The 21,459-nt window shown below is 51.8% G+C and overlaps 1 protein-coding gene across 1 annotated transcript in view; it reads right to left on the reverse strand.

The window, feature by feature from the left end:
• Nucleotides 1–617: 617 nt before the first annotated feature.
• The window catches only part of USP22 (ubiquitin specific peptidase 22), a 40,940-nt gene continuing 20,098 nt past the window's right edge, over nt 618–21,459 (reverse strand). The window contains exons 3-13 of the mRNA XM_032841224.1: nt 16,027–16,140; nt 14,290–14,391; nt 13,828–13,997; nt 12,976–13,123; nt 10,390–10,495; nt 8,792–8,950; nt 4,101–4,227; nt 3,182–3,273; nt 2,223–2,285; nt 1,419–1,568; nt 618–681 (exon numbers count right to left, since the gene is read on the reverse strand). Of these exons, the coding sequence (XP_032697115.1) occupies nt 639–681; nt 1,419–1,568; nt 2,223–2,285; nt 3,182–3,273; nt 4,101–4,227; nt 8,792–8,950; nt 10,390–10,495; nt 12,976–13,123; nt 13,828–13,997; nt 14,290–14,391; nt 16,027–16,140 (1,274 nt within the window). The 3' untranslated portion in view covers nt 618–638. The remainder of the gene's footprint in view (nt 682–1,418; nt 1,569–2,222; nt 2,286–3,181; nt 3,274–4,100; nt 4,228–8,791; nt 8,951–10,389; nt 10,496–12,975; nt 13,124–13,827; nt 13,998–14,289; nt 14,392–16,026; nt 16,141–21,459) is intronic.

Consider the following 21,459-nt stretch of genomic DNA (forward strand, 5'->3'; position numbering starts at 1 on the left):
ATCTGCGCAACAGACGGGCTTGGGAACCCGCTGGAGTCCCCGGTTCCATGAGCTCGGTGGGGGTGGGGGTGGGAGCGTTCCTCTATCTGCTGACCAGACGCAGGCTAAGTTCCACGCTATCTATGTTTGATACTAAACCTGCAGCGAGGAAGGTGCGCGCAAAGTCCTCTGTCCTCACACCACGTCTTTGGCTCCTGTATCTCACTGTTTTAATGGACCCATGATGGAAAACCGGGTTGGCGCCTTTTCAAACTGCTCCCTTGCGCAGGCAAGCCGCAGCCCCGGGACACGCTGCTCCCCCCACCCCGCCGCACGTGGTCTCGAGGAGCACAGCAGACGCCCAGGGACGCACCCCAGGGCCCCTCCCCACGCAGGGCACATCCCCCCATGTCGCTGCGTCCGCTGCGTCTGCTGTGCAGGTCCCGGAGCCTCCTTCGGAGTGCAGCGCCCGTGCATGCGGACGCCGCGACCCTGCGCACCCGTGTGGCCGCCGCTGGGCCCAGGCTGCAGGGGAATCCGATGTTCTCGGGGGCACTTCTGTGTGTGGGGTGGCTTCATGAAGTCGGGGAGGGCGGAGATCACCTTGGGAGGCTGGCCAACTCATCGCCTTCATTTTTGGGGACCAGCCGCAGGTAAGGCTACTCATACTCCAGGAACTGTTTGTGGTAGAACAGCAGGTATCTGAGGAGGCAAAGACAAGAAGCGCGCTGACACTCCAAGTTACCGGAGGCAGAAGCAACACCGCGCCTCACCACCGAGACACCCGCAAGGGGTTTCAGAACCCACTGGCGGCCTGACCGCTGGCCTGGCTGGGTTCTGGCCCCGATGAGGAGGGGCCTTGGCTAGGCAGCAGGTTGCCCACGGCGAGTGCCCGTCCTCCCCCCTGTCCGCCAGGAAGTCCTGAGTCCATTAGTCCCGCCCCCACAGCTCCTGAAGCTTCTCCCGCCATCCACCTCGCTGCCAGGCTTCTAGTCCAAATGCGCCCCTTTGGGTGGTTCCTCTGGCCGCCTCTGTGCCCACAAAGCTATCCTCTCGCACACAAATTATTCTACAAGGCTCTCAAGGGGCGCCCCACTACTTGGTGGCCATACAAAGCGCACACGCCTCAGGAGTGCTCTGGGCCCCATCTGAGCCCATCTCTGGTGGGGTTGGGGAGCGGTCCATGGAGAGTCTTAAGCCGAGTAAGGACTTGAGGGCAAAAGGCCAGGGAGGAATGAAGCGGGTCAGGAAGAAAGGAGCTCCCCAAGACCCCACGTGGCCGCTCAAGCCACGGAGAACAGAAATGACCACCCCCACATTCCCGGTGTTAGGGTGTTCATGGAGAGCGACCTGCCCACCCAGGCTGGCACCCTGTCCAGAACAAGCCTCCATGTGGGAGTGGATGTATACTCAGGGAGCCGGCGGCCGCCCAGACGTACCCCTCACTGTCCAGCACATCCTCAATGCTGGCCTTGGTGATGATGGCATCGTCACACTTGAACCACTGGTCCTTGTGCTGCCGGATGAAGCTGGTGTAGTGGCCACTCTCCAGGGTCCCTTGGTGGTTAACTACGGCAAACAAGGAGTACCTAGTTTGGGAGCGCGGGAGTGGGGAGAGAAGGAGCAGAGAACTTAATCTAATCGCCATCAGAAGCAGTCAGAAGTCTGCACGGTAAGTAGCCCACGGACCCCAAATGAACACCCCAGGAACGAGAGCAGGAGCCTGGCAGGCACACAGGCCTGCCCAGCCCGCCCAGCCCACCCAGCTCTCGAGCTGCTTTGCGGAAGCCACATTCAGTGGAAGCGGGGACGGCAAGCTGCACTGGGGATGCTGTAAGCCCACAGTCCTTTGTTCTTTCCCCCACAGCGACGGTAAGCAGGGGGTGAAGGAAAGAACAGAGGCCTTACCGCAGCGCCGGTGGAGGCAGAGGCCAAAGGGCCCCAAATCCAGACACGGAGCTCTCATGCTAGCAGCGCCGTGGCCAGTGCGAACCCTGCTCACGTGCAGGAGCTGGGGCAGAGGGGGCAGGTTCCTACATTGGGCAGCTTTACGATGCGCTTGTGAAAATCCTTCCCCAAGAGGGTTTCAGGTTTCAGGGGCAGAGGAGCAGCAAGACAGGCAGCAGGCCAGCGGCCAAAACAGAGAGGCGCTGTGTCATTGGGGGCCTCCCCGCATGGCCCACCCGTGGTCACATGTTCCCTGCTCATGCTGGAGACGCGCCCACCCACGAGGCACCACTTACTTATTGTCATTGTTGAGACTGTCTGTTGGCTGCTGGTACTGTCCGTTCATCCTGCTCTCTTTGCTGTAACAAAAAAACAGTACTTCCTCAGCATCATTTAAAATAATTAACCAGGGGCGCCTGGGTGGCTCAGTGGGTTAAAGCCTCTGCCTTCGGCTCAGGTCATGATCCCAGTGTCCTGGATCGAGTCCTGCATTGGGCTGTCTGCTCAGTGGGGAGCCTGCTTCCACCTCTCTCTGCCTGCCTCTCTGCCTACTTGTTATCTCTGTCTGTCAAATAAATAAATAAAATCTTAAAATAAAATAATTAACCAAGAAGATGCCTGGCTCGAATGACGGTACCCCTGGGTACTACTGCTGGGGCCTCCTTCGCCGGACGTGGCATTCGGTGCACCTTAGACGTGCTTTCTAATTCTTCCAGCAGCTCTGCTTTCTAGGGGAAGGTGAGGAAGCGGAGGCCGGAGCTGGAGAACCAAGCTGCACAGAGCCACGAGGCGCAGAGCCGGCCCAGATGGACCGGACTCCCCTTGGCTGCTTCCAGCCAAGCTGTGGTAATCTGTCAGAGAGGCTATAGGAGATAATGCACATTTCACGCACGCGCGAGTGCCGCGGAGGTTCGGAGGGCACGTTTTAAGTGGTCTGGGATATCAAGATTTGAATCTATAACTGCAACACAAACTGCTTAGTGTATCCAAAATCAGTCCCATCAGTGGCAGCGTGGCCTGCCGGGATCCCACTGCAACCGCTCGCCACGACTGAGGGCTGCTAAAGGAGCACCGGGGAAAACCCGAAGCTGAGGAAACTCCTCTGTGTCCTGGGTTAAGACCAGGATAACGATTCAGTTTCAGCAAATGCGCTTCTAGTAGCCTCTACACCGACTGATCGCAGATCCGGAGTCGATCCTGGACCCTATGGAGCCACAGCCCTCCTGATCACACAGCGGCCCAAACCCTTTCATACCTGGACGCCATGAAGGGCGTCATGTCCAGCTCTAGGGGAAAGGACACGTATGTGGTGATCTTCCGCCTCAGCTTGGCCGAGTGCTCGAATCGCTACAGAAACAGGGGAGAGGGGAGAGAAGGAAAGGGATGAAGCTATAGGGGTTTCCTCTGATGGTGCTTCTCTGGACACTCCCAAAAGTGGGCTTTTCATGGCCTTTCTGACTTGCCCTTCGGCCACATCTAGAGCTTACAGACTCAGTAACAGCGTATTAATCTATACAAATCTAATTTATGGGGTTCAAAAATGGAGTCTTGGGATGATGGGGTTGTTCAAAGTGACTGACGCCAAGTGTGCAAAAAAGTGATCTTACAACAAACGCAGCGAAGGGCAAGGAGGAAGGAAACAGAATCAACATCCATGAGCTCCAGGAGCAAAAAGGGACCTACTGTTCCTTTCGGCAAAGACATTCCTCTGACTAGACTGGGGCCACCAAATGCAGGCAGCAAGCCAGGCATGGCTGGGGGTTTTTGTTGAAAGGGTCATAAAATAAAGAGGCTATGAAGCCTGAAATATTTACTCTCTGACCCTTTATAGAGAAAGCTGACCGACTCCTGGACTAGGGCATAATGCTCACGGTCTCATTTGCTTTTAAGTAAAAGGAAACCAGAAAATTCTGGTGCTGGGGGGAAGGTGGGGAAGCTGGGGAGGAGGAAGAGGAGGAGATTGCTCACCCCCGCCCCCAGGAGAGTAACTCACGTCCTACTGTCGTCATGAAGTAACCAGTCTGGTTCACCACAAACCCCTCGGCGTAACGAGGACGGGGCAGAGTCACAGCAGTTGTACAATGTGCTTTTCTACACCAAACCGACAGGTTCTCCGTGGTACCAGGGGCTGAAAACGGAATCTGCCGCGGGAGTCTGCTTTCCAGAAAACTTACTTTGAGATGAAAACAGGCTACAATGGGCAGTTTCTTCATGGTGAGCTGCTTTGTGGACTCCTGGTAGCTGTGGCAACCGCTGCACTTGATCTTGGCGCTGCTCCCTAAGTGCTCCGGTCTGGTGAATCTACCGGACACGTGCACAGCACAGTTGAAGAAGAAGGAAAAAAGATGGAGAGGTAGGAGAGGAAAAGACAGAAAATCATTATTGTATCACTTTCCATGAGTTAATTTCCTACTAAACATGCACATAGTTAGGAGTGTTTATAATTCCACAATGAAAAAAAGAAAAACCAAACTATTTCTTCCTTCATCTCTTCCCCTTAACACCTCAAGAACGGTCTTAATTCTTCTTTTGAGTTAAGAGTCTTGTGAAACAGTAGTAACTTTCTAACGACCGTGAGACCCAGCAATTTGAATTTCAGGAAAACGAGAACTCGCGTTCATGCAAACAATGGTACACAAACGCTCTGAGCGGCTGCACCCGTGACAGCTGAACACCCGACAGCCATCAGTGCTCTCCCGTGCGTGGACGTTAAAGCAGCGGCTACGGGCCACCCCTGGAGTACTCGGGGCAACAATCAGGGACAAACTACAGAAACACACAAGCTGAAAGAATCTCGAGAGACCTACGGCTGGGAGCCTGGGAGATTTCAGAGGTCGTATGTTCTATGATTCCGTTTACACGACATTTTCAGAACTCCCGTGGCTGCCGCGGGTTACGAGGCAGTGGTGGGGGTAGGGACAGGTGGGGATGGAACTGTCCCGCATCCCAACAGCATCAACAGGAATATCCTGATGACACTGTACTGTAATTTTAGAAGATGTTATCACTGGGGGGGAACTCTGTAGAGGGTAGCCAGTTATTTATTTATTTATTTTTTAAAAGATTTTATTTATTTATTTGACAGAGATCACAAGTATCTCAAGAGGCAGAGGAGGAAGCAGGCTCCCCACTGAGCAGAGAGCCTGATGTGGGGCTCGATCCCAGGACCCTGGGATCATGACCTGAGCCGAAGGCAGAGGCTTTTAACCCACTGAGCCACCCAGGCGCCCTAGCCAGTTATTTCTTACAAAAACGGGGAAATGATCGTTTTGGAATGATGAAGACCGACCACGACACAGCAGGGCTGCACTGAGCAGGCCAGCAACCATGTGGCACATGGGTGGCTACCCATAAAACAGACGTTTCGATACGGTTTATGTCAAGTTTTTTAAGTTTGAGGCTGAAAAACAAAGTTCACCTTTTCACGACTGGGTCTGGAAATCTCTGTTTATCCGTCGGAAATTCGTCATCTTCCCAGAACAAGAAGATGCCCCCTCGTGACCCGCAGCTGACCCCACCTGCCCCGGGAGGTGCCCCGGAAGTGGGAAGCCGAGGGGAGCAGTCAGATCTCGTAGGGAGAAATGTGGGACAAGGCATCTGAGCGTTGTCTGCCCCAGCCTCTAGGAACTAGACCACAAATGCAATTGGCAAAGTCCACAGGGTGGGTAATTCTGAGAAAAACAATCTTGTCTTCTCAACACAGAAAGAGCAAGGCAACCAAAGAAGGGGCTGAAGCCATGGATTTGCAACCAAAGTAATGTGCACACCTAGTCTGGATTCTGACTTGAACAAACTGTACAGAATACTTTTTTATAAAGACTATCAGGGCAGTTTGGACACTGGGTACCTGACCGAAGAGAGAAAAACGTGCCCGTGTCTATAGTGAAGACTCTGGAAATAACGTGACTCACCACACACAACCCCGTAATGCAGCTTTCCCACTCAAACCCGTGTGGCCCCAGCCCACCCAAACTGCTTAGGAACACGCCAGGGGCCACAACCGCTTCCCTGATGACTAGCTGAGCTTCTCCAGTCAGCACTGACAGCAGGGACAAGTACTCAGACTGTGGGTTACTACTGGGTGGAGAGAGCACTGTGCACTGAGGAAAAATAGGGACTTTTACAACTGGAAGCCCAAAGCCAGCCCAGAGCAGAAATCAGGGAGAGGATTCTGTCCATCCAGCAAGCAGTCAGAAAATAGGTGTCTGATGGTGGGAAGCAAAGTCCCTGAGGCAACAAAGCTACCAAGCCAGGCTGCAAAGAACACTTCCATGAAGGAGTCCCCAGGAACTCTGTCCTGGGACAGGTTTGAGCTTCCCAAGACGCAGCCTTCTGCGGCTTGTCAAGTCAGATTGGGGGTGGAAACATTTTACTTAGCCTCAAATCTGAGTACACAAGCATCAGCCAGTTACAACCTCTCTACTAAGTATCACCAATTAAGCACCTGAGCAGTAAGCACGCTGCTTCTCCTGCAGACACGCACTGCAACAGATAGACTCCCGTCCAGTCTAAAATATGGAGTCCAAAATCCTCTTTTGATGTTTTCCCATTTTGTATTCTTCGGGAAGTTCCTGATTTTTGGTCATTTTTTCTTTCCATGTGCAGTGCCCTAAACTCATCCTCCCTGCCAAACTATGCTAACTTTCCGACACCAAATAGGTCAACCAAACCTGCTTTGACACTAAGAAAATGTCCGACAACATTAGCTACAAAGAGGATTTGGCTTCAAATTCACGTAACTGTGAGTAAAGGATGGAAGAACCACAGAGCTCCCTCAACCATCTGTCCAGGCCACCCCTACCGTTTGGGGAACTTCCAAACCTAGTTGGGAGGCAGGGCCCATCTTCCTTCATGGAAGGTTACCACAGAAGTTTGGGCACCCGACCTAGGCTCGGCCAGCTGGATACTCTTAATGAGGGCTCTGTATCTGGAAAAGTCGCTCTTGAGAAGCATCTGCAGGAAGAATTGGTCCGGCCAGGAGCCCCAGTTCTGCTACACCCGAGAGGAGCAGGCCAATGGCGGGCAAGCCTCTCGCGGTGACCACGTGTTTGCTGAGCTAGGTCCTCTTCAGCCTTCCTGGGGATGTGGTGACACCCAGTACCTTTTTCTGCCTAAGTTCAGCAGAGCCCGCTCCTGCCACCTGCGAGCGGTCTGAGCCGGTGCACCCTCACGCACACGTCCAGTGGAGGACCACCACCATGCCAGGTGTGACGGCGGGAGAGGAAGGGAGACCGAGGCAGTCTCTTGCCCCGAAGAGGCTGCATTTCGATCCAGACTGAGGAACCACAGCATGAACAGCAGAAAGCAGAGACAGCAATATACTGACAAGAGCCAAGGGCACGTCCTGAGGCCAACACAGGAGGAGCATGGACACCAAGGAAAGCAACTGGCTTGGCAGAGGGCTCCCCCCATCACCAGCACCACTTCTGTCTCCCACCGAGTCCACCTCCTGCCCGCAGGGCTCCAGGAATACAGGCTGAGCACTGCCTTGAGGCAGCTCCTGAAGGGTGATGGCCACTGCTTACCCTCTCATGAAACACTACAGGACTCAAGGGTCTGGAGCTACGGATTTCCATCTACCTTGACTTCTTCCTGCCGGGTTTGCAATCTGGTCTCAGCCTAACTCGGAAAGGGTCCCTTTGCCGTTAGCACAAACTCAAGATGCACGTTCTCTGCCCTTCCCCAGCCATTCGGCCACTGACCAGCCCTATGTGGCCCCCAACCGGACAGCTCCGTGGGCCAAGTGTAGCTGCCCTCTCTGTGCCTGCTTGGTGGGCAGAGCTGCAGGTCGCCGAAACACAGGACTGAGTGTAACAGAGCTGTCAACACTCCCTCTGAAAATGGTGGGCTTTTCAGTTCCGATATTTTGCTTGGTTTCCAAAGCAAAATCTGGTTTCCAAATTACAAGTCTGATGCCCCATTTACAACTGGAGTATCAGTGTGACGGAGCTGACGCGTTTAAAAATTCTTAGCAGGGGTGCCTGCGTGGCTCAGTGGGTTAAGCCTCTGCCTTCAGCTCAGGTCATGATCTCAGGGTCCTGGGATCGAGCCCCGCGTGGGGCTCTCTGCTCAGCAGGGAGCCTGCTTCCCCCCTCCCCCTCCCCACCTGCCTTTCTACCTAATTGTGATCTCTGTCAAATAAACAAAAGTTTTTGAAAAAAAAAATTAAAATAAATAAAGTAAAAATTCTTAGCATGCACCTTTGAGCCTGCTGACTACACACAGCAAGATAAAAGACCCAGAAGCCTGCCCCTCTGCCCAAGGACACGCCCGCAGTGACCTTTAATTAATGTAAAAAAAAAAAAAAAAAAGGCTGTAAAACACTAAACACCATTAGAACAGTTTAGGGAAGGTCTCTAGTCTCCCTGCCATTGCGTGAGAGCTTCCCCAGCATGGTGACAGCAGCGGTACCCTACATCCAGCACTCGTGTCAGGCAGAGACGAGGTGACCGGACAGGCGCGGCACCACAACAGGCCTGTTGCCCACAGAGAGGGCCCTGCCCGACACCAGGGCAGGTTATCAGCCACACACGGTGACCGTTACCGAGCTGTCCCCTCAGCTCTTGGGTCAGTCACCCGGCTGGGCGGAGCACGGCTATAACACACACAGGCTCCCTGCCAGGCTTTCAGAGCCAGGACAGACTGTCCGAGCCACTGGGCACCACCTACAGCCGCCTGCAGGCTGTCCTATCTCATTTTCTATACCCAACACATGAGAGAAAATTCTACTGGGCCCCAGACGGTCCTGAATTTCTTCGGACTCTCCCCTGACCAACCAGTACCTCCAAGAGCCTGAAGGCAAGAGAGACAAGTGCTGGCCCAGAAAGACCGTTCTCCATCTCCAGAGGTGCCGGCGGCTTCTTACCTTCGCAGGCAGTCCGTGAGCGTAGTGGTTCCCGCTACGTGGCTCTCCCCGTTCACCACACTGCCCTCGCTCCCGGGGCTCAGGGGCCAGAACGGGGTGGAAGAGCCAGGCAGATCCAAACTGATGTCCCAGAAGGGGTCTATGGTGGTAGAGACTCCACTAGAAGCAAGAGGAGACAAAGATGCAGGTGAGAGCAGACGGCCATGCAGCCTCCGAGGCAGCAGCTGGCCCACAGCAGCCGCAGCCTGGCACAGCCCTGCTCGTCCACCCAAAGGACATTAAGGTCAGACATCGCAAGACAGCTCCCACCCAACGTGTCGTGGCTCCCCAGGGGCCCTACGGAGGAAGAGGAGGTAAACCACTTGACGCAAAGGCTGCTCTGAAAGCAACAGTTTCCAAACCTAGAAGATCATCATGGTTATTTTGGGGTTTTCTGAAACCTGGCCCGTGTTCGTTAGTTCTGAACTGATGAGCCTACCTCAGCAGCATCTGAGTCCAGTAGGAATCTAGAGCCCCAGGCGCGCTGCCCATGGAGAAAAGGCCGAGCAAAAACGGGCCCTCGACTGAACAGAACCGTCTCTCTCTTAGAGACGGACTCAAGGACAGGTTGGGAGCTTCATTCCAGATACTTAAACAGGACATAAACCTGAGACCACCTCTTGCTGCCGGAATCCAGCAGCACCGAGCTGACAAGGAGCTTCTTTAAAACGGAGAGTCTAAACACTGGAGCGCTGCCCACGACGGCGTCTCCATCACAGAACGCTGCGTGCGTTGACCCAGGCCAAGTCACTCCCCTGCCGCCATCTCCTCTATCCTCTACCAACCGCACGGGGGAACCCGGCAGAGGTTCCGAAATAACTTGAGTGGATCGTGACCAAGGTTTTTAAAAACCTTGAGATGGAATAAAAAACAGAGGAGCGTGTGTGGAGGTCGGGAGGGAAGGTTCCTGCCACCTCCACTGGTCAACACTGCCTCCTCTAGGAAATCAAAGCTCTTGCATGCTGAGCCAAGCCTACAGCCGTCATCAATCAGGGAGCCCACGCTGGAAAACATGGAAACAGAAACCATGATGTGAAATGCAACACACTTGGGAGCACAGGCGCCAAGGATCGCCCACATGTGCGCCAGTCCCTCTGAAAGGCAGGGCTCGCTTATGTGGCTCCTGTAGGGCAGAGATGGGGGGATGGGCATAAAGAAGGCCCTGGGACCCTGCTCCGGACGACCTGCTGCGCTCCCCTGTGGGTCTTCTCTGCCAGAGCTGTTTCGTCTCAACACAGCTGATGGCTTGGCTGCCGAAATTCAACTCGTCCTGCTTCACATCTGGCTGCCGCTGCACAGGCTCCTCGTAAGAACCAAACGCCTGGTCCATCCCACCTCACCAAGGAGGCACAGCCGTGGGGCACCAACTGAACTTCCGGCTCTAAAAGTTAAACTTTTAAAAGCTGCCCAGAACACAACCGTGTTGTTGGTTGAAAACTTCCCAGGATGTTCAATAAGCAGCACCTAGGGTCCCACATCGAGGTCTAGTCAGCACAGACCAGGTGGGCCCTCGTGTTCCAGAAGAACGCTCGGGGCTACGCAGGGAGCCTCACACTTACTGGCAGACTTGGCAGGTGACATCGGACTGCAGCCCGCCCGTGAAGATCTGGTCGATGATGCAGTTGCAGTGGTTGGGGTTGTTGGCCTTCTTCCCATTATCGTCACCTGGGGAGAGATTGTAGCTGTGACATGCACCTGTGCCCGAGTCTGCAGGCTTCCAAGCGCCATGGGCCCAAGGTGCAAGGCCATTCGCTGCAGAGGCTCACAAAGCCCAATATGATCACACGGGCGCAGAAGGACCCTTATGCAAACAGGGAGGCGTGGCGGGAAAGGAGGTAACAACCCAGCTAGCTTATTTTCAATGCTCTTTTTTCTCCACTCCCTACCATCCGCTGGGCTCCTATCTAGGTACCAAAATATAGCTAACGCCCAGTCACGGGGGGAGAGTTAAGGATTCCTGTCTGCCTGCATAGGACAACTGAGGAGCCCTGCCGTGGCGGGCACCCCACGCTGCCGTGCCTGCTCTCCCCCTGCATTGCACAGTCAGGCGCCCGACTTCAGAAAGCGTCTCTGCAGGACTCCCGCCGGGTTGTTTTCCCCATCAGCTCCAGGGCTCTGCAACCTCATGAACAGCTCCGCTTTCCAAGAAGCTGCCCCCAGAGAAGTACCACTCCCATCCTCTCTAGCTCAGTACGGGTTTTATTTATATCTTCGGGTGCAGATACAGGAACATAGCGCTTACATGTGGAACACGACACGTGTTCATTTGTACCATTAAGTACATACTATAGAACTTCCATTGAACCAGACAAAGGGGAGAGACTGGGTCTATCTGTATGTACGTTTCTTCTCAAAAAAGTGCAATTATTACCTAGGAATAAAGGATGCCCACTGGGTCTTTTGACAGCACACTGCCTAGAGAGATTAGGCAGAAAATCATATCCAGAAAGATTTCAAATTCATAGGAGAAAATGTCAGGACACAGGAAAATACATGTAGGAAGCCACAAAGGAAGAGAAGCCAAACGGTCCCCGATGCTTGTAGTCACACAGGAGCATGACCCAGCCAAGTCAGCCAGCAAGGCCGAAGGACTCAGAACACCCTACTCCAGCAGGAGAAGCCACGCACGTGAGACCTGTGGAACAGAGTACGTCAGACGAGTGGGTCCCAATCACTGTATCGTGTTTCTGTCCGATGAACGTTTGCACAGCAATGCATCGGAAGCAGCTGATTTTCAAGACAGACTCCTGCTGGTTACAGAAGTCTCGTGATTATCCTGAAGGGCTTGGAATGATAACTTAACAGTCTTACACAGCGGCTCTTTTCGGTCTGCCTGCTACACTTCCCACTAGAAAGCCAAACCTCACCTAAACTATTAAGCACTGTTCATTGGGTTCCTCGGGCGAGCACTGAAAGGTTGTGTTTTTCAGGAAAAGAGTACATAAAAAAGCCAGAACCCAAAGCCACACAGCTGATGAGAACAAGCCATCTTATTTGGAGTTTGGCTTGCTTCGAGGTTGTAATGTCACACTACATGGGCATTTGGGAGAGCAGCCCCACAACTGGACAGAGGCTGAGCAGGAGCAGGCGGTGGCCTGCAAAACAGAACTGTGGTCCAAAAGAATCACCAAAACCCGCTGTTCCAACCCAGGGGCCACAGGTAAGCAGGTGACTTGGTCACCCAGACACACGTCAGCTACACCTGAGTGTGCTCCGTGAACCGGACAACTGCTGACCCTCGCCACGCCCACTGAAAAGAAATAGCAGCATGCCCTCCAGGAGACTCCAAGCCACACTCAAGGTCAAGAATCTCCCTCACCTGATCCTGTGTCAGCACACTTGGGCACAGGGCCTCTAGACGGGGAGCCCCGCCACAGGGAGGGCAGGAGGAGGGACCCGGGGCCTTGTTATTCAGTCCTAACCTCCTGCCTCGAGCCCAAAGAGCTGCTGCCCGATGTCCCCTTCCCCAGCCTATCCAAACCTACCCACGTGTGAGATCCCTGGGGAGGCTGCCCTGCTCTGGGGGCCAAGCTGTGGGAAAGAAGTCAAGACCCAGTGAGATCCAGAGAGACTTTTAAAAAGCCCTTGGCTGGAACCCAAAATGAACAGGACTTGGGGTCACGGAAGCAGTGGCAAGCATGCAGGTCCCGTTTTGTATTCTCAGCTCATTCCGGCGACTGCAGCACCACGACCAGTCCTTCTGGAGACACCATGAAGGGAGGGAGCCAGTGCTGACAGTACAACTGCACTTGGAGCATATGTGAAAGTTTCTGGCCTGCCAGGGGCCACGATAACCTGGAGGAGCCGCACACCAGCCCCCTCACAATCAGGCCGAGAGGAAGCCGGCAGCAAAGGACTTGACGTACAGGGCCATCAAGGACGGAGAGCTCTGTTCATTGTTACGGGTTTTACAGGACTGACCACCATGCTCCTCTCCTCCCAGCAAGGTCGGAAGACAACACAAACTGTTCCCTCCCCTCTTAAGACAAATTATGAAGAACCTCTCTGGGGTATTAAAGGTGAAAAACAACACAGTTAGAACACAAGTCCCATATACAAGATTCCCTGCCCCTGCCATTGTGCGACAGCGCCCCCTACCTCTCCTGGGTGGGGGGAGGGTAGAAGTGGGGGGCACGGAGCCTCACCTTTGCAGTGTCGGTGCAGGACGTCCAGGGCGGCAATGAGGAACTCGTGCGCATCCTGCTGCTCGTACCCCGCCAGGTGCCGTGCGTGAGTCCACACCAGGTGCAGCAACTTGTAGGGGATGTGGGGGGAGCGGTGCCCGGAGTAGAACTGCTCCCAGAGACGGGAGGGGAAGGGGAACAACTGTCAGCAGGAAGTACCACACACGATAAAAAATCTGTTAACAACCACCTAGAATTTCTTGCAGCTACTCTGACAAAAAAGGATTCTGTTTAACTCCTTCCTTTTTTTTTTTTTTTTTAAACATCTTTATGTGGACTCACTGGACTTTTAAAATCATTTTGTCCTTTCCCACTGCTGGTTTTCTACGGATAAGCCAAAATGATGAACTGGGAGTGCCTGACGCAGACACAAGCCCGGGCAGGGCTGAGAGCAGCCTAGGATCCAAGCAGAACAGAACCTGCTGTTTGAGGCGGAGGACCACAAAGACAGAGGCGTTCTAGTGAAGCACACGGAGGCCTGGCGAAAGGGCCACTTTCTTTGAGAACAGAGGACAGCAGGCAATGAGGGGAGGGCGAAAAGACCCCAGTATTCACAGACAAATGTCTTCCACCGGCTGTCCCCTTCCAAAGGGCTCTTCTCATCCTCCAAGTCGGCACGCCGCCTCTAAGCGACACCAACGGTCCCTGACAATTCCCTTTGGGAAAAACGTCCCATAAGAAACACACGCATTATTCACTGTGTAAGGTTTCAGAAACCGGCCTTCCTTTCTTGTGTCAACGTGATTTTATTTAAAGGAAAAACACAACAAGCAGTTACAGAAATGGTAAGCCGCCCATGCCAACAGTGCTCACCTCTTGAAAAAGCGACGACATCTCGCAGACCAGACAGGAGCTGGGGCTCTGCATCTCACACCTGTGCCTATCGGAGAGGAAGAAGTCTCGCAGCAGTGGCGTGTGGGTGAGCGCCTGGACGATGCAGTTCATGAAGCAGGTGTTACCAAGGTTGATCAGCCCTCGCAGACCTGGGCAGGGTAAACGTTGAGTCCGCTTACAGGACAGACTGTCACGGCCCCGGGACAGGGACTGTTTCTGTCCATTACCACGAGGCCCCCTAAACCTAGCACACCTCCCCCGGGGGCTGCAGGTGCTCCAGAAGTAGTTGGGGGGGGGGGCAAACGATAAAGGCCTTATACAAGGGCTTAAAGAGAACCACACCAGGAAATCCTCCCATTTACATCTACTTTTAAACCCAGAGAAGCCAGCCTTGCTGGCAGTAGTCACAAAGCCCCGCTCCGAGCACTGTCTCCCACCTACCTATGGTGCAGTTGGAGGTGATCTTTCGCCTTTTCGGGTTGTGCTTCAGCAGTTCGAGCTCCCGTTTGGTAGGTTCCCAAGTTGAAAACTTCTCTCCAACGCCTAAGCAGATGGAAGACAGGTCCCGGTGCCATAAGCCCAGTTTTCATCAAGTGTGATTATACATAAAAGCGATGGTGACAGAACACTTAGATCGGCGTGTGTTTCGAAGCCACAACACGAGGTCCTTCCAGACCATGTTATATTGCAACGGGCTAGAAAGAACACTTAAAGGGAGTTTCTTTTGGAAAATGTGTGGTGAATAAGCAGTTTCCTGTGAGAAGGGCAACGCCTCCCATTAACACTACCATAGCGCTAATGCCAATATGGGGGTTTTCCGCCAAGCCTTTAACCCTTGAGCAGAGAGACTGCAGCAGCCCCGGCGAAAAGAGCTATACTTGGCACTGAGGTGAGGGGTCTCCGTGAAAAGACTGAAAGCGACAGGGAGAAAACGCACTTGCCGAAACACAGTTTGAAAACACCTCGTGTTAAACAGCTGTACCCATAAACGATCTGCACCACAGACAATGGTGCAGATGCTAATTGTCACAACTCATCCTAATACGTACAACCGTTCCATGTGACTTAACATTTCTGCAACATTCAATGAACTTGAAAAGACATTCTATCTCACTGACACATGAAGTTATAGAATGATTTTAGAAGAATTGTTTTATTCTGGATCACGCATTTCTGAGCTCCTGTAAGTGAAATGTTCTTCCCAGAGAAGTAATATATTCAGACTTAGTTGTGATGTTACTAAATTTTTGAGGGAGAAAAGAACAGGAGGTTGGTTAAAGAGACTGTTCTCCAGAAAAGATCTGTTACAATTGTGATCACGGAGAGCACCTGTTCCTATTGCTCCATTCTCAAAATATGGGGCTGCTTAAAAGCAGAGCAATTAAGGACAAAAACTGTGAAGCAGAGACCAGGTTTCTATGTTCTCTCTGTGAACAGTGGAAGCTGTATTCATGGAGAGATGCTCACTGGTCAAGTGGGGTCAACCGTACCTCCCACTGTTGGAACCCTCTTACTGTTCCAGCATCAGCTGAAAATGAAAACTAGAAAACCATCAAGGAAACAATAAGAAATGAACAATAGGGAAAACAGCCACATATTTCTGTGTGTCTCTCCGACTATGCATCCGATGAAGAAAGCATGTGACCACAAGGGAGGACAGGGAGGGGAAAGCACCGGAGAGCCCCACGCTGGTACCAGAGCTACCGCGAGAAAACATACTGGTCTCTACCCCTGGTTCCTGGCACAGAGCTCCTCAAACCCTTATGATTTCCTAAGTGATAAGAGCACTAGGAGCATCTTTATTCCAATGAGGTGACTCTTGGGGGGGCTCCTGGAGAGGGACCGGTTGCCAGAAAGACCACACCAAGAGAGGCTTAGCATTTCCAGCCTTGACCCCCCCATCCCCTGGCCCCTTCAGAGGGAGCCTGAGCTCCTGTCTGGTCAGTCAGTCACCTCATCTGCTTCTCCCGGATCCTCGGGTGGCGCCTACAAGAGGAAGCGAGCAGGTGTGGGGGGTTCTTCCCAGCAAAGCAAGTCCAAACTGCAAAACCCCCCCACAGCTGTCCTATCTCCCAACCCGGACCTTCTCCCTAGATGTTGACCTTTTCCCTAATAAGCTCTGCCCTTGACAGGCATCTAGGAGACAAAGCAGACACGTAAATCTAGGCACAACCAAACCTTGCAGTTTCCAAGCTCTGCGCTGCTCCTCTTTGGCGATGATTTCCATGTCCTTGTCATATATGTAGTCGTGGCAGAGAAAGCAGTAGATGCCGCCATACATGAGCTCTATGGCTGGAGAGAGAAGCGGGGGAGAGAGATCAGATTGAATTAAGAACTTAAAGGTAACGCTTAAGGTCACACATGAAACATCTGAGTGTTTTGGACATTTTACTGTTTCCACCACGTCCCCACTCTCTCATTTCAGACCTTTACCCTAAGCAGGCGAAGGATGTGTATTTTCCCTGGGAGCTCGGGACTTCCGAGGCTGAGGGGATCGGACTGCAAATGGGAGGCATCACACCCGTATTTTACAAAGGATCTCAAGTATCAGGACCCTCCGCCTAGTCTCTGAAAGTAAGGGAAGGGGCACCCGGGTGGCTTAGCCAGGTAAGCGCCTGCCTTAAGCTCAGCACCCCTCCCACACATCCCCCGCTTCTGCTCGTGCTGTAAAATGGAAAAAAAAAAAAAAAAATGGGAAACCTTTCACTGAGTATGATCAGCCCATAAGGATTCTAAGCCACCTGGACTGCTTTAACTATTTTACTACATCTACAACTCCCGATGTGATTACAAAAATGAATGAAACATCTACTTCCTACTCTTACTTTAAGGACGATGGTAAAATATCCTCTACCCAGATAATCTTCACTTCTTGACCCACACAGGTGACTCCTGCCCACCTCTGAGTAGATCTTATGCATTTTCTCAACTGCATCATCCATAAAAACTGGCTTCTAATTACTTCATTATAAAGTAAGATAAAGTCCTTTACTTTAAGCACCCGGAAGAAAGGTGTCTCAATTCAACAAATAAAAATAATATTTTCTGGCTTGGATTCACCACGCAGTGGAAGGTGTCTGAGGGGCAGTGGAGCGGATAGAGCACAGATTTAGAGTACCGGGATGGATCCTGCCTGTGACCAATCACTCTACTTCCCCAGGCCTCAGCTTCCCTCTGGTACGTGGTGATGGTTACAGCACGAATAGCTCAGAGGCTCGTGTGGCGCTTTTATAATGTTACAGCACGCCTAGCGCACTGTCTTCACGATTGCCGCCTGTATCGTACTCCGAGTCTTCAGCTGCCAGGACACAGATCAGTCGCTTTGTGACGGATCTGCAAAGTCCTCTAAAGCAGCCGTGTTAAAGCTCAAGGTTCCCACATCCACCCCTCATCTCTCACCCCCAAACTGACAAAATTCCTACAAATTCCTTCAAAGTCCCCATCAAAGCTGTCACAGGGAGCGCAGCTGCGCCTTGGCACTGTACGCCTTGCACGGGAGAGCTCCCAGCATGGGGGCAGCAGAGCCCGAGGCAGACTACAGTGAGGGCGCCAGGCATTTTCAGGAAAGCAGACGCATTCGCTGACACACACGAGAAGCGAGCAGCACGGCACAGCGGGCTCTGTACTCGGCGGGGAGTCTGCTCCAGATTCTCTCTCCTTCCCTCTCCACCTGCCCCTTCCCGCCTCTCAAATAAGTCAGTCAGTCTCAAAAAAAGAAAAAAAGAAAAAAAAAAAAGCAGGCATACGGCCATACAGCCAACAGCACAACTACCAGCCTGGGGAAGGCATGTAACTATTTAATGTGTGTTCAAGTCCACCTAAACAAGCTCCTCTTCCAGGCACCTTTACACACCCAATGCACCACTACTCACTGTGTGAGGCTAATGGAGCCAACCGGACGCCAAGACCACTCAGTGGGGGGAGACCAACCTCCTCCACCAACAGTGATGGGACGACCAGACACCCACCAACAGAAGCGGGAAGCTCAATCCTTACCCTCCTGTCATACAAGCACAGACTCAGAATGGGTTAGCAACTGCAATAAATCGCTACAAGTAAAAACTTTCAGAAGAAAACCCAATGGGGTCAAGTCTTCATGATCTCATTTGGCAATGGACTCAGATGTGACACCAAAAACATGAGCAACTAAAGAAAAAAAAAATGACAAATTGGGCTTCATCAAAAGTGGACTTTGTGCCTCAAAGGACATTATTAATAAAGTGAAAAAACACCCTACAGAATGGGAGGAAATATCTGCAAAGCATGTATCTGCTAAGAGTTCAGTATCCAGGAGAGAGAGAGATAGCTATCTCCAAGAGGTGTGTGTGAGGGTGTGTGAAGAGACAGATTTCCAAAATAAAAATATATATACATATATATTTACCTCAAAGTACAACATCAAAAGCCCAACCCAATTAAAAACATGACCAGATGACTTGAATAGATATTTCTCCAAAGAAGGTATGCAAAGGACCAAGAAGCACATGAAAAAAACATTTAACATCCCTGGTCATTGAGAAAATGCCTATCAGAGCTACAATAAGATACCACTTCACAACCATCATAATGGCCAGAGTTACTATAAAAAAAAGAAAGCAAGTGTTGGCCAGCATGTGGAGAAACTGGAACCTTCATACAAGGCTGGTGGGGAGAGAAAACCGTGCAGCCGCTGTGGGAAAGTCTGGCGGCCTCACAAACACTCAGCAGACTTACCACATGACCCTGCTGTTTCACTCCTAGGAACAGACCTAAAAGAAGTGAAAACGTCTGTCCACACAGAAACTTGTACGTGAGCGTTTGTGTGGCATTACTCGGAAGAGCCGAAAGGTGGGAACCACCTGATGAATGTCCATTAACGGTCAAAAAGATGAAGAGAACACGGAAGATCCCCGCGATGAGTGATTACTCAAGCACACACCAAGGAACGAGTTCCTGATGCCCACCGCAGCACAGACGCGCCCCGAAAACCTAAGGGAACGAAGTGAGACACAAAGGGTCATCTACTGCATCATTCCTTTTATAAAATATTCAGAATAGGCAAATCCAGAGAGACAAAAAGCAGACTGGCTATCTCTGGCGGCGGGGTGGGGGGAGAATTCATTCCTGGAGGCAGTTTGTTCTTCTGAGAAGATGGAAAGTGGAGAGACGGCAGCTGCACAAGGTGGTGGGTGAATGAAGGCCACCGAGCCTCACACTTTAAACAGCTGGACTGTACGTTGTGTGAATCCCACCTCAAAATAAAATGTAAAAGCAACACCTACGGGCAAGGTAGTTCCCTTGGAAAATTATTTTACCGTCAAGGTCGGGGTACACTGGCCTCCTTGGGAATGCCCGAAGCCACGGCCGACACAGGCATCACGCCTGCAGGCACCACGCGAGGGCCTTCTCCCTGCGTCACAGGGTGACTAGGGAATGGAGGGCGACACTACCCGGTGCTAAGTGGGCTGAAATCCCGCCGCCACCAGCACATGCTCTTACTACAGTAACTCTTCTAAGACACACGGAACGAGGCTAAAGGCATTACTTTTGTAGCTTTGTGGCTTATGGTGGCAAAATCTAAGCACCGCGTGACTTGCCATAAAAAGAAACTAGAGAAACTGAGAAACTAGAAGGTATGAAATCCAACAGCTCCGAGTCGGTCGCCCACACTCCCGCAGCAGGCCCCGCATTCCGCTGGAATTGCAGCAGCCGGCTGAGCACACGGACCAGTCCCGGTGGAAGGACACCAGCCTATCGGAGGGGCTATCCCGAATGAGCGGAAGCTCTCTTGCCTGAAGTGTGTATCTATTACGTTAAATTTAGGCAACTTTATAGGGTAGGATGGACAAAGAAGTAGAACCTTCCATCAGACTGCCGTCAGACCCTCCTTTCGTCCCACACCTTACTCGTCCGTCCCTCCGCAAGACCCGTGACAATGACCTTACTGCTACTAACACTGTTCTTAAGCGCATCACCCACAACATTCAGAGAAGACTCCGTTTAGGCCTCTTTCGCTACTCCAACTAAAAACCAGACGCCTGCTGAGAATTTTCCCAATAATCCATTTCCAGTCCCAACACTGTACTACTGAGTGTCCCCTGGGAGGGGAAGAACCTGACCACAAGGAAATCAAGGTTCCTCAGTCCTCACAGCACTGCTCCATTATCCTGCCCTTGGACATCCGACAAAATACTCTGTATAAAATGATGCCCAAAATGTCGACAGCCTAGAAGCTGCTCAGGAGATGACGGGCAGGAGAGGCAGTGAGATGCCCAGAATGGAGGGCGGGCAGGTGCTCCCACAAGTTGGAAAGACAGAGACCAGAGGACAAGGTGGGAGTCGGGCTGCCCCAGGTCACTTCCTCACTTCAGCTTCCCTCTCCTGTGCCCTCCTCTCTACCTGGACAGAAAACCAATTTCTACCTTGGTTAAACACACAGACACAGAATCTTCAATAAATTCATGGACTTAATACAGCAAAGAACTGGACCTTTCTCCCCTTTCAAGGTTTTGTTTCTGAAAGCAAACTTTCTAGAACTTATTCATCCTGGAAAAGTAGAGGCAGGGTTTATCAATCAGGACGACGAAATGAATAAATTTCTGAAGTGACTTTTAGAGATGACTTCGGGTAACAGTAAGATTCTTCAGATACCTTTTCTAAGTGCAAATGTATATGCAATCTTCCACAACCCTTTACCCACATGAAATCACATCCCAGGCATGACAGCAGCATGGCCCGAGCAGGTCTGGTGCGAGAATCAGACATGGCAGGAATATCCTTCATCTGTATTATAAAAGCACGTATGTACATTAAGTGAATACTAGACAACTTTAACACCTCCACACTGTCCCGAGGAGGGTCTTTTCCATCGGGTTAGCCAGTATAAGAGATCACCGGCGACCTCATTCCTCTGTGGGACATAATTCATGAGAGCACTACTGGCCCCATTAGCTCTCTTTCCAAAAAGGCCAATCAGCTCATCATAACTCGAGCCCCTCGTTCCTAGCAGCAAGCAGCCTTCTCACCAGTGCTTTCTGTGAGTTCTCGTGACAAGTGGGGCCATCCCGGAGGGAGGACTCCGTTAGTACATTCCATTTGTACTATTTTAAAAGACCGGAAAAGAGCTTTAACTGGAGTTGCTGAGCCCCCATGAAGTTTCTCTGGCCTGGACCTAAGCTCACCATCACTTAAAACATGATTCTGAAGCAGAGAAACATTTAAGGAGCACGGAAATAAAGCCAAGGACAAAATTTTGCTTTATGTAACTTCCAGAATGTGGGACAATTGGAACTTCTAAGTATAAAAAACATTAAGTTTATCTCGACACCACCCTACTGTTAGCCTTTCCATGGCTCTGGGTTATCAAGAACAGTGAGAATCCATCACAGAAAGCAGTAAAAGCCACTCGGCCGGGTCGTCGTCCATGCCGACATCAGTAACCCAACACTGCATCCAAGATCTTTCTTTGCAAATTTTCAGTTCATCAAGTACCTAACCATGCTTTTCAGAGGGAAAGATGGCTCTGAGGCTGCGTTAAAAAGAAAGATCCGGAACAGTGAGCCTTCGTAGTTTATCATTTCAAGTTACACAGAATATGAACTTCAACTCCGATGCCTGAAAGCAAGCTAGTAG

This window comes from Lontra canadensis, unplaced genomic scaffold, assembly GCF_010015895.1.
Source record: "Lontra canadensis isolate GAN:19392208 unplaced genomic scaffold, GSC_riverotter_1.0 scaffold122, whole genome shotgun sequence".
NCBI lineage: Eukaryota > Metazoa > Chordata > Mammalia > Carnivora > Mustelidae > Lontra > Lontra canadensis.